Raw genomic sequence first — 12,673 nt, 5'->3', positions numbered from 1 at the left:
TCAAAATAGAAGCACGGGGAAGAAGAATTAGTCGTCTGTACACCTTAAAAATGCCTGGGTCTTAATTACCTAACAGAAGGACCAGTAGGATGCGGTTTGGTTCGTTGCAGGTGAGCCTCTGAGTTCTACAAATTCAGATTTAACCATTGAATTAAATATTGCTTGTTTTGCCAACTGGCTAAAGACCCATTAATTATTGTCCATGTTCATTTAATCGCACCGCTTTTTACACACGCACACAGGGACATATGTATGTAAGAACTGGCTTTTTGGTTTAAATTTTAAAAATTAAATGTTTATTTTCATGTCTATATTGTGTGGAAAAATCCCACTTAAAAAAACAGCCCAAACATTTTTTTCCGAGCACCCCCTAGTGGCAGCTGACATGCCATACGTTGGGAATCCATACTGTAATTTATAAGAATGTTTTGAAACGAAATTTATAATAAAATATTATAATCTATTTTGTGTTTTTAATATGGCTTAATATGTCTTAAACGGGATGCACTGAGTGCTTGAGGAAGTTCGAACAACAATGAAAGAACACTTGACTTGACTCGTTTAAACTTTTGTCTAAATTTGAGTTGCAGCCAGTGACAATTTGAATAATAGCATGATTGCAAATTATGCAAATTATTTGATATTGCAAATTATGCAATATCAAATTTTTGTACATTACCTGACATACTGTATATACAAGTATTTCATGTTACACTAAGCCACTGCAATGCATAAACTTTGAGGACTAGTTTTGACTAGTGTTTTGATAATATCTGCTAATAATTACCAGTTCGGTTTTATTACTCTGAGAGAATAAAGTGTATACAAATGAGAAATCTTTAAAATCCCTGCTCCACTGATGTACCACGTCGTTTGCCCGTATTTTTGCACTCGAAAGTTTTTTTGTTTTTTTTTAATGACTCTCCGCCTCTGGATATTTTCTGGGTCAGATGGAGTTTAGTGCAACAGGCAACCATTTTTGGACGATTCGAACTTTTACACCCCATATTTTACATCACGACCTATAGAGACAGAGGGAGGCGACGGTTGAAGCGCTGGTGTTCGGCAGCCATCTTTGGAGCTGCTGGGACTGGGAATCACACACTTCCAGGGTGGGGATTTTTCTTTTTAATAACAAATCATCGGGATTTTATCGACTGACAGTGGTAAGAACAACCGGAATTCGGCGCCGGAAAGTACGGGACAGGGAATGAAACGTGGAAAAAGACTTTAATACTTCCACGGTGTGTGCGAATTAAATTATACGGTTTTCACGGAGGAGCTGAAGTCTGGCCTGTCAACAGTAGGTAAGTTTGAGCTAATTGAGCTAAAGCAAACTTGGCAAACATCACACTGTTAGCCACTTAGCTTATCCACACCGTTCTTCAAACACGGTTCTAAATACGCGTTATTTCCACAATTTTTTTGAAATGATTGAGATGTATGTGTAATGCATAAGCTGCAGTGCTGGTTTAAGTTATTTCATCACATGACACGTAACCGCTAGTGTTAATTTTAAGTTCTATTTCAGCAATCTTAAAATATGTCCGTGTGAGTACGAGTCACTTTTCCGAGTTTAATTTACATATTATACATAAACAAACCAAAAACATACACCACAGTTTCAAACAAATAAAATAATGTTGTGCAAGAAGTTAGACGCCATATACTACGGGGTTGGGCTGGGTTATGTCGCCAAAAGGAGTTTAACTAAAACTTTTTTATGTACAGAATCTAGGAAAGAAAACATTGTGTAGAAAATAAATTATCCAAACTTTAACTTCATGTTCAAAAAAAATTATATAAATTAAGTAATTAAAGAACATTTCCTAATAATTAGAACGTGCAGTGTTCACCAAGACAGTGAAAAGCCTAAAACCAGTAATGAGTGAATAGTTATGATTTCTAATTGGTTTTTGTTTTATTCTATACATAAATTGCAAATATAAATGTATATTTACAATGCAAATAATCAAAGCACTTAATGATTTGTAAATTGGTTTTTAAAAGTTTTTAAAGAGAGAAAATCCCCAAATATTGTCACTTTCAATAGCAACTGTAGTATAGTAAATGTAGTCAAGTTTATGGTTTTATGATATGGTAGCATATTTGGGACCTTGTTTTTTAGATTAGTTGAATTTAACCTTATTCTGCTAACACTGTAACATGGAATGGGACAATGTTCGTGAAATGACACAGTGGGCTGTCAACATTTCCAGGGGTGTTGTAAGTGCGTCAAGGCATTACTAAGGTTTCCCGGATAGTTGAGGATTTTGCTGCTTGTATAATGTTGTCAAAGTCATGCATTGCCTGAATTAAGAGTTATAGGTTCTCAAGAAGAAGAAAAAAAAGAAAATATACACAGTATTATCTTGACATGAACTGCAAGCTGACATTATGAAACAATTGACCAATCAATCAATAATTTTAACTATTTATTGACATCTATTGATGGATTTTATATGTGCATTTTAACAATGTAGCTAGACAAGGACAATATTTAATAATAAGTGTTGTGGTATAGAATGAATATGAATGTGTATGGAGGAGTAAAACAGGCCCAGTGAAAAATATTAGCATTAGAATTTCAGGTTTTACTTACTGCCCTTTTAAAATCACAGTGTAGATCACAACTAAATGTGTACATGTAATATGCATATATACAGTATTTCTGTTTAACTTTTTAAACCCAGCAAGAGACCAGAGTGGTATTCAAATATTAGTATAGGATATTCTGGCATTAAAAAATCCTTCTAGTTGTCTCTTATTACATACTGCACTTATTTTGTATAAGTTCCTACTGTGACTCTGTTAAATAGGTATTGAACTTTTTTTCTTCATTATTTTTAAAAATAATATCACCAATAATATCGTTTTAAATAGATAGATAGACAGACAGACCAACAGAACTAACCCTTTGGGAAATTAGGGATTATTACATTATTGCAAGAAATTAAAAATGAAAAACCCAAACATTCCCTTTCATTCAACTCTGGAGGTCATTTTCATTAATTTTATAAAACATGTTGATGGGGCAATTTGATCAAACAGGTGTAAATTTTATGCATGGCTGATATGTGTGACTATTTGGGCATGATCATGCCCTTAAAAGGTCAATCAAACTGAAGGAATACTTCCTAATAACCTTATAAGTCTTAAGGTTGTTAATATTAACTGTAAAACCAATACAGTCACATTAGTATCCTCTCACAGCTGAGTGCTTGGGCTCCTAATAGAACACATGCCTGAAAGCATGCCAATACTTTTAAGTGGGACACATAATTACCAGTCAGTGCTCCATCAGGGCCCAGTCCTACCTAGTGCTGTGGAACAGGAAATAGTTTGAAAATGCAGAGCATTGAGGGGCTACATTGGGAATTCCAGGCCTCTAGCTATGCTGTCCTGTCCTGCTGCATTCTTGTTGTGTCCTAACTCATGAGATGTTTTTTTTCAAGGGTATATCAGTTATCCCTATCACTTACTCTAGTGTTTACTTCAGTGGTGAAAATACTATCATGAGTCAAAGAGATAACGCTCATTCCAAAGAAGTGACTCTTTGATCAATAATCGCAATGAGGCACAGTCCCACACAGCAGTGAGACTTAAGTTATGAATCCACAGTAGCATCTATGTCGTGCAGTGACCCCTTTACCAGCACCGTTGGTGGTGTACTGAAAACAATGTCTTCTAAACCCGTTCGCTGTTTAGTAGTAGGGGGCTAGCGTTTTATGCTGCATTCACACCAAATGTGTTAGATGCAAAAAACACCATGAAACACCTGCATTGCACTGCTTCATCATTTTTGGATCATCGTCTCATATCTGCTTGATGCACTAGACGCTTAGAACAAAAAACAGTGATCAACATAATAAAACAAGCCACAGATAGTCCCACCTAGTGGCTAACTTTGGCCCATGGTGCCTTTTTTTTATTCCAGTCCCGATAAAATGTAGCAGCAGTGTGCCCAAACATGGCAATGATAAGCTTTTTCTCCATTGTTCCAAGTGGCATTGGGATAAAACTGTCACTGATTGGACATTACAGCACGAAGCTGCCTGAAAAGTTCATTTTTTCCAATTTCTTTCACATCACATAAAACACTCCAGACGCTCCATTCGGGTTGGGACAGATTTCTGTTGAGGTGACTGAGGCAGATGGGCCTTGAAAAAATGACCGAAACAGTTTGAGAACCACTTGGTTAATAGTTGCCTTAGTGCCAGTTTATTTTTCATTGTGATGTAATGTTCTGTAATGTCCACCATTTTGTTCACTGCTTGGCCTATCAGTTAAGTGAGCGAGTAAGACAGCAGGGAGTCTGAGTTTCAGGAGCAGTGTGAGCAGAGGCTGTGACAGCAGCTCTGTTAGGAGTTTTGTCCTTTTATTTGTGTTAATAAAATCTAGGCTAAGTGAGATTGTACATATTTGCTTTCACTTACCCAAACATAAAATCACTGTTTTGCAGATGAACCACAAGTGGGAGCTCCCAAGTCGCTGTCGCAGTCCCAGATAGTTGCTGGCGACGGCGACATCGCCCCTAATCCCACACTATGCCAAACAGCAACAGGGCCGGGAACCTGAAGGACCCCGACATTGCTGAACTGTTCTTCAAAGAGGACCCAGAAAAGTTCTTCACAGATCTTCGAGAGATTGGCCATGGGAGCTTTGGTGCTGTGTACTATGTGAGTGTTAAAAAAGAAATGTGAAAATTGTGGTTTTTCTTTTACATAGTTGTTGTACAGAACATTCACACATTATAAACACTGGCTTTCTGAGACACATTACCATCCGTAAAGACCTACCTAGTGTTAGTTACATTCTATCCTCTCTAGACAGTTCAAATGGGTTTTAAATAATAAATAACTTCTTATTTTGTTTTCATTTGTATTTTACACCTAACAAGCATCTTCATAAATAGTCCGCCCAGGGAAACTACACTCACTCACTGATTATTTTCTTCTCTGTTTTCTTTCCCTTCGTTTTCTTACTTCAAAAACATCAGTCATACAGTCGTGACATATAGTCGAGTCTCAAAGAAAAACAGTGTAACACACCAACAGGGTTCTGCTTACTCATTACAGCCCCCAGTTCCAAAAAATATGACACACCCACTGTCAAGTGACAATTGTGTCTGTGTACCACAAACTTGTCTGGATTTGTTGTTGCATAATCCAGTTTTTCCTAATATTCTAGGTCGTCTGAGTAACAACCCTTTGGCAGTTATGTAAATCAGTAGATTATGTTGTTATGATGGCTGTAGATACAATGTACATGTATAATCAGACTCTTGGATTTCAGGCACAAGATGCGCGGACAGGTGAGGTGGTGGCCATCAAGAAGATGTCGTACAGTGGAAAGCAGTCCACTGAGGTAAGATACAGGAGCTTTTGTTAAACTAAAATTGACATCATTACTCTTTTAACTCACTTTTCCTTTTGTTATACTCATCTTTAATCTTATTGCATTAACAGAAGTGGCAAGACATAATCAAGGAGGTCAAATTCCTGCAGAAGATACAACATCCTAACAGTATAGAGTATAAAGGATGTTACTTAAGAGAGCACACAGCCTGGGTAAAGATGAGCATGAATGTCAGGGATAATTTTGATTTTGAATATAAAGTGGAAAAACCAACAAAAACAAAAATTTCATTTATTGCAGCTCGTGATGGAGTACTGTCTGGGCTCTGCTTCAGATTTGTTAGAAGGTAAGTTTTATACTTGTACCTCCACTTATTAGGATGCAGGGTGTCTTGATTACATTCTGATGAATCCATGTAATATTTTTACTATTGCTCTCTGTTATTGTTCTCTTCTAGTTCACAAGAAACCCCTGCAAGAAGTTGAAATAGCTGCAATTACCCATGGTGCACTTCGAGGGTTAGCGTATCTGCATTCTCACAATATGATTCATAGGTCAGTGCCCAGGAGACACTTTCAGTTTCTAAATTAATTATTACAGGTTGTAACAGTACATGTATTCATACTAAACATTTAATATCAATACACAAGAGTACCCTGATAAAACTCCACAGTCATGACTAGGCATGCAACCTCTTGCCTGTGAGTGTTACTTTTTCTCCACAACTGTTTAAGAAACATTATGGTATTTTCTTTTTTAACTTTGTCTCTTATATACTGTCAATAATGTAAAGCCCATTGATTTTGGTGCTCTGTCTTTTATGTAAAGCGGTCGTTTCTTTTACTTTTGACAGAGACATTAAAGCAGGAAACATCTTGCTGACAGAACCAGGCCAGATAAAACTTGCTGATTTTGGTTCAGCCTCCATTGCCTGTCCTGCCAACTCCTTTGTAGGGACTCCATATTGGTAAGTGACTCACACTTGTAACTAGGATGTAGGTGTTAGAAGTAGCTTTTTAATGCTTTGACATAATTTCAGATTTTCTTAGCGGCATATGCATGTTTATTTTGCATAGGATGGCCCCAGAAGTGATATTAGCCATGGATGAAGGTCAGTATGATGGAAAAGTGGACATTTGGTCTTTGGGAATCACCTGCATCGAATTAGGTAGGTTGCTACTAATTCCCTTACGTAGAAAGACCATCAGTTTTTGTTTGTATAAACAGTGTCACTGTTGAAAATGTACTTTTTTATTTTATATTTTCTACATTTGCCTCTTTGATGTAACCTGTTTTTTGATTTTCAGCTGAAAGAAAGCCACCACTTTTCAACATGAATGCAATGAGTGCCTTATATCATATAGCACAGAATGAGAGCCCTGTTCTACAGTCAAATGAATGGTAAGCTTAAAGTTACAATTTCAGTATAGAGTTAGAAGGTCTTTTGTCAACAATTACTAAAAATGCATATGAGCTATAAAAGAACTCAGATCATCATTTTCAAATGGCCTATTAACCAGACTTACTAAAAATGCATATGACCTATAAAAGAACTCAGATCGTCATTTTCAAATGGCCTATTAACCAGACTAGGTTTTACCTGATCAAAGAATCAGAAACAGTTTGGTCAGGAGGAACTGCTGTGTGCTACAGCACATCCTGAGTAAACTTAAACACATACTTACAGATGGGTACATAGACAGTCAGTCTTAGGATTCTAAATGTTTTTTGTGTGGGTGGAAAAGCAAACTTCAGAACTGAGAAAGTGCTGGGATGAACCCTCTTTTGACCCACAACCAAAATCACTTGCTTGCATAAACAATGTTGTAAAAATTTCAAATGGTTGTTGTAACTTGTTGAAAGTGACAATTATCCTATCATTAACCATTTAAATTTAAATTGTGCATTTCTTTTGAACTCTAACATACTAATTGTCTTTTCTTACTTTTTACATTTGAATTGTAGGACAGATTATTTCCGGAACTTTGTAGATTCTTGTCTTCAGAAAATTCCTCAGGATAGACCAAACTCAGAAGAGCTACTAAAGGTACAAAAGAGAAATTATTATGACAATCTATTTATAGTGTTGTGGTTTGCAGTTTAGTCTTAAAGAAATGATGATTTCAATGCTGAAGGTGTTTCTGTTGTCCTCCTTTTCTAGCATGCCTTTGTCCAGCGTGAACGACCAGAATCAGTTTTAATAGACCTGATAAGTCGGACTAAAGATGCCGTGCGGGAGCTGGACAATCTTCAGTATCGCAAAATGAAGAAGATCTTGTTCCAAGAAACCCATAATGGCATTGCAGCTGAGGCACAAGAGGAAGAAGAGGTTTGTGTCTCATGTGCTGTATTTTTCACTGTGTTCTAAGAATTTTGCATTATTAGGTGTAATAGTATGGAACAGTAGCCTAATGTTGCATTAGACTTTCGCAAAATGGCAGAGGCATGAAAAGGATTTGATATTTGGCGTAGACAGGTCTTTAAGCTTTTACTGTGATCACCATGGTGTTTACTGTTACATAAAGCGTTGTTGTCACATGTTGTGACCTCTTTTAATAACAACAGTTTGTGGTATTTTTCAGGAGCCAGAACACAATGTGGGTAGGACGGGTACAGTAAACAGTGTAGGAAGCAACCAGTCCATTCCGAGCATGTCAATCAGTGCCAGTTCACAGAGCAGCTCCGTCAACAGTCTGACAGATGCAGGCGACGATAAGAGTGAGTTTGGCATAGAGGGAGACCACACAGTCATGTCCAGCACTTCGGTCATACATCTTAAACCAGTAAGTTCTTTTGCATCTCTCTCTGAATCTATGTCTCATACTGTGTAGTGGAGTCCCTTCATGAAATAAGTTTTTTCTTTAAATCTGTTCACTCCTTTAGAATGAAGATGCTTATAACCAAGAGGCAGAACCTCATGCCAGACAAACTGAACCACAGTCACCACCTGCCCACACTTCACAGCCAAGACGGAACCGGGAACACTTTGCAACTATTCGCACAGCCTCTGTGGTAATGGCACAGTTTTTACAAATTAAATGTGGAAATGGCATTTTATGCTAATCAAGCTTGAATGTGTTCTCTAAAATCACTTCCATCTCTCTATTGTAGAATAGAACAGACTTCAATTAAGATAAGGACATTAATGTACTTCCATTACAAAGAAAACAGACCATGTGCTCTACTGAGTTCATAAATATAAAATAATTCTTACAATGACTAGATATAAATATCAATAAGACAAAACTACACTTTTAGCATCAAAGTTAATAGGATTAGCTAATGTAAGATTTAAAAGAAAATCTGTATAGTGCTATACCAACGTTTTTCATCACCACAGCAGCCACGGAGCAAGTGTCTGGCAACACAATTAAGTTGGAATATGTGTCATATGTTTTCCAGCTGACTCGACAAATAAAGGAGCATGAGCAGGATTCAGAATTAAGAGAACAAATACTCGGCTACAAGCGCATGCGACGGCAGCACCAGAAACACCTGATGGCTCTGGAAAACAAGCTGAAGGCCGAGATGGACGAGCACAGACTTCGTCTGGACAAGGAGTTGGAAAACCAAAGGAACAGCTTTGCCCAGGAAATGGATAAGCTGATCAGAAAGCACCAGGCATCAATGGAGAAAGATGTACTGTTCATCTAATGAATACTTTCCTACAGCATATTGTATCTCTAACTTGTAAGCCAACTGATCTGTTCTGTGTTTTTGTTTTTGTTTTTTTTGCTTAGGCAAAAACCTTTAATCAGGATGAAAAGAAGTTCCAGCAGCATATCTTGAGTCAGCAGAAGAAGGAACTTCATAGCTTTTTAGAATCCCAGAAACGAGAGTACAAGCTACGGAAAGAACAACTGAAAGAGGTTGAAAGATCCATTTGTATTATTGCCTTGTAGATATTTCCAGTGTACACTACATCTTTTAATTATGTGATACAATTGCATTCAGTGATCAACAGTACTTTTTTTTCTTTTTCTGTAGGAACTAAATGAAAATCAATCAACACCCAAGAAAGAAAAACAGGAGTGGTTGTCTAAGCAGAAAGAAAACTTCCAGCACTTCCAGGCTGAGGAGGAGGCCAACCTTCAACGCCGACAAAGACAGTACTTGGAATTGGAGTGCCGCAGGTTTAAGCGTAGGATACTGATCGCTCGCCACAATGTGGAGCAGGACTTAGTGCGAGAGGTCAGTACTGTTTACTAACTACTAACGTACTAACTACCAACTCTGTGCTAGAATAATATTTTTAGAATATGTTTGAACATGTGAGCTTGACTGAATTGGTTACAAATGAGACGTTTTTGTAGTCAAACTAACAAATGTTATGGTATCATTTTAGAGTAAAGGTGCAGTTAGTGTTTTTTTTTCTCAAACAACTTAGGAGCTAAACAGACGTCAGACACAAAGAGACTTGGAACATGCCATGCTCCTTCGGCACCATGAGTCCATGCAGGAGCTAGAGTGTCGTCAGCTCAACACAGTCCAAAAGACGAGAGCTGAGCTGATCAAACTGCAGCACCAAACAGAGCTCATTAACCAGCAGGAGTACAACAAAAGGAGAGAAAGGGAACTGAGACGCAAACATGTGATGGAGGTTCGCCAGCAGCCCAAAAGCCTTAAGGTTAGGAAAAACACATGAGAGTGGGGGAGAAAAAAGCAATTTCCACTTTAATTACAGCTGTTGATTTCTGCTTTGAGCTGTTTTAGAATCTATTTCATAATTCATTTAAAACTTACGTTTTTTTTGTCATATCAAAGATCATATGTGTTTGTCAAGCAATATTTTTAGTTTAAAGATTAGCAATATTTTTTGGTGGTGTTTGTGATGATGAACACAAATTATTTTTTGTTCTCTACATTACAGTCCAAAGAGCTTCAGATCAAAAAACAGTTCCAGGACACGTGTAAGATCCAGACCAGGCAATATAAAGCGCTGAGGAACCATCTGTTGGAGACCACACCAAAATCAGAGCACAAGGCTGTCCTCAAACGGCTACAGCTTGAGCAGCACCGCAAACTGGCCATCTTGGCAGAGCAGTACGACCACTCCATCAATGAGATGCTCTCTACACAGGCAGTATGTATTACAATGTAGCAAGCTACTGCTGTAACATTAAAATGTTATTTTGACAGCAGACCTAAAACTGAGAATAAAGATAAAGAGTCACCATGGTGGCATTGCATTATATATTTTTGCCCTTGTTTATGTTAAATGTGTGTGTCACTGTTTGCAGCTCCGTTTGGATGAGACTCAGGAGTCTCAGTGCCAAGGCCTTCGAATGCAGCTACAGCAAGAGTTGGAGCTTCTCAACGCCTACCAGAGCAAGATCAAGATGCAGACAGATGCTCAGCATGATCGTGAGAAAAAAGGCCTAGAGCAGAGGGTGTCACTTAGAAGGGCCCTGCTGGAACAGAAGGTAACTAGATGTTCTTTTTTATAGAGGCTAGGGAGTGGGTACATTTGGTAATATTACATATAATTGTATATTATTATTTATTGTTTATATATTGTTTAAACATCCTTGGCAGGGCGTGGTGAAGAGCATTTTGTGTCATTCTGTTTTATTGGGTTTTTTCTTCATTACGGATTGAGCCATCAGTAATATAAATGTAAATATTAGTCAAAATATTGTCCTATATTGGTCAGTTGAAAAAACAACTGTAGCCCATATGATCTGGAACCTAAGCTCAAATGTTCAACTTAACTTTACGCAACAGCAATGGCAATTACTTGATTTATTTTGCTTACAGATTGAGGAAGAGATGGTCTCCCTGCAGAACGAACGCTTGGAACGAATACGAAGCCTCTTGGAACGCCAGGCCAGAGAAGTTGAAGCTTTTGACTCAGAGAGTATGCGTCTGGGTTTTAGTAATATGGTGCTCTCAAACATATCCCCTGAGGCTCTCAGAGGGTATGATAGTTTTCCTGGACCTTTAGAGAATTGGAGTCATCATCATCATCACCACCAACATCATCAGCAGCAGCAGCCGCCGCCACAGCAGCAGTCCCAATACCGCTCATCTGGAGTTTTCCAAAGACCGCAGCGTGTCAGTGGCAGTCCGGGTGGGGCTGTGCAGCAGGTCTGGGCACCAGGCATGGAAGCAGGTGGGGGTCCATTGCTTTGGGGGCAGTCTTCTGCAGGAGGCCTGATGTCCCGCAGTGGTGTAGGTGCACAGAACAGCCCCCAGGTAATTGGAAGGACACAATCAGGAGGTCGCAGTGAACAGAACATGACCAGGAGTACCAGTGTCACATCGCAAATATCTAATGGGTCGCACATCTCCTACACGTAGATCCACTGCCCACTGTGGGCTGTGAAGGTTTCAAGTGTGGAGATGTGGAATCCATCAAACATGTTAGGAAAAGAGTTTTAGTGAAGCTCTGCTGCTTTTCTCTGTCTTTTCCTGGGGCTGTTCATTGTAATGTGTACAGTCACAAATGTGTGTATATTGCTCAGGTCATATGGGTTGTAAAAGACAAAGCCTACCTACACAACAGGCAATTAGCACACACAATAGACTCTTAATGTAACCTGTTTCTATTCTACCATCTGGGAGCAGGACAATGAGACTCACTGAAAATATGGCTACTGACAGGCACAGTAAGGAGAACAGATTCTAACCATAAACCGTGAAATCCACATCTGGCCAAGTTGAGACTCCTCCTCCAAAGTTCATAGGGAGAAATATCAATATGAGCTTCCACAGACACAGTAGCTTCTGCTTTGTTTAGTCTGTGGTGCTTGAGAAAACGTTGAGCCAACGGCGTCAAACATCACAAGTCACAAGATAAAACCTTATCCCCGGTGTACTCAGGGTTACTTTGATGGGGTGAAGCCATTAGAAAAATGCATTACAGCTTTGAAATGGTTCGTTATTCCCTAAAGCCATGTTTATGTCCTAGCAAGAACTAAGAGCTGGAAATGACACAGGTGGGAATCCTGTCTGCCATGCAGTTGCTCCTGGGTTTAAATCCATCTGCCATTAAAACTCCTCACCTCCAAGCCTGTGCCCAATACTGCTGTGGCAGCCCCTTATAAGGGACAAGCTAAAAGTCTTTCAGATGTTGAAAAAAAAAATAATAATAATAATAATAACACTACATGCAACTCCTGTTTTAGAGTTGGTACAGTTAAGTATTCTAAATTTATATTTACATTGATATTTGTGATTCACAGAAGTTACAAAGAGATGTGATAAAAGTACGTTTCCTGAAAAGAAAATCAATTAAGAAGAAAGATGGCGGTTGTCTTTCATCAGCCTGTTTTATTTGGAGACTCTATCCATCCAAAATCTGTGAATCAAAAAA

At 38.4% G+C, this 12,673-nt stretch overlaps 1 protein-coding gene across 2 annotated transcripts; it reads left to right on the top strand.

Annotated features, from left to right (window-relative positions):
* On the top strand, positions 1–12,673 carry taok1a (TAO kinase 1a). 2 transcript variants are annotated; one of them, XM_025055121.1, is made up of 20 exons: positions 1–110; positions 4,463–4,679; positions 5,296–5,367; positions 5,469–5,570; positions 5,659–5,704; positions 5,816–5,912; positions 6,212–6,325; positions 6,435–6,526; positions 6,666–6,759; positions 7,324–7,405; positions 7,520–7,687; positions 7,941–8,141; positions 8,242–8,370; positions 8,761–8,997; positions 9,099–9,227; positions 9,346–9,549; positions 9,746–9,985; positions 10,229–10,441; positions 10,599–10,781; positions 11,116–12,673. In XM_025055121.1, the coding sequence occupies exons 2-20, from the start codon at positions 4,548–4,550 to the stop codon at positions 11,656–11,658; spliced, it is 3,078 nt and encodes a 1,025-aa protein (XP_024910889.1). In that variant the 5' UTR covers positions 1–110; positions 4,463–4,547; the 3' UTR covers positions 11,659–12,673. The 2 variants fall into 2 exon arrangements, with proteins under 2 accessions (XP_024910889.1, XP_008307606.1); XM_008309384.3 differs by lacking the exon at positions 1–110 and adding an exon at positions 852–1,307.

This window comes from Cynoglossus semilaevis, chromosome 4 (genome assembly GCF_000523025.1).
Source record: "Cynoglossus semilaevis isolate Cse_v1.0 chromosome 4, Cse_v1.0, whole genome shotgun sequence".
Classification (NCBI taxonomy): Eukaryota; Metazoa; Chordata; class Actinopteri; order Pleuronectiformes; family Cynoglossidae; genus Cynoglossus; species Cynoglossus semilaevis.
Note: the sequence above shows the minus strand (reverse complement) of the source record. Positions and strands in the feature narration are given on the sequence as shown.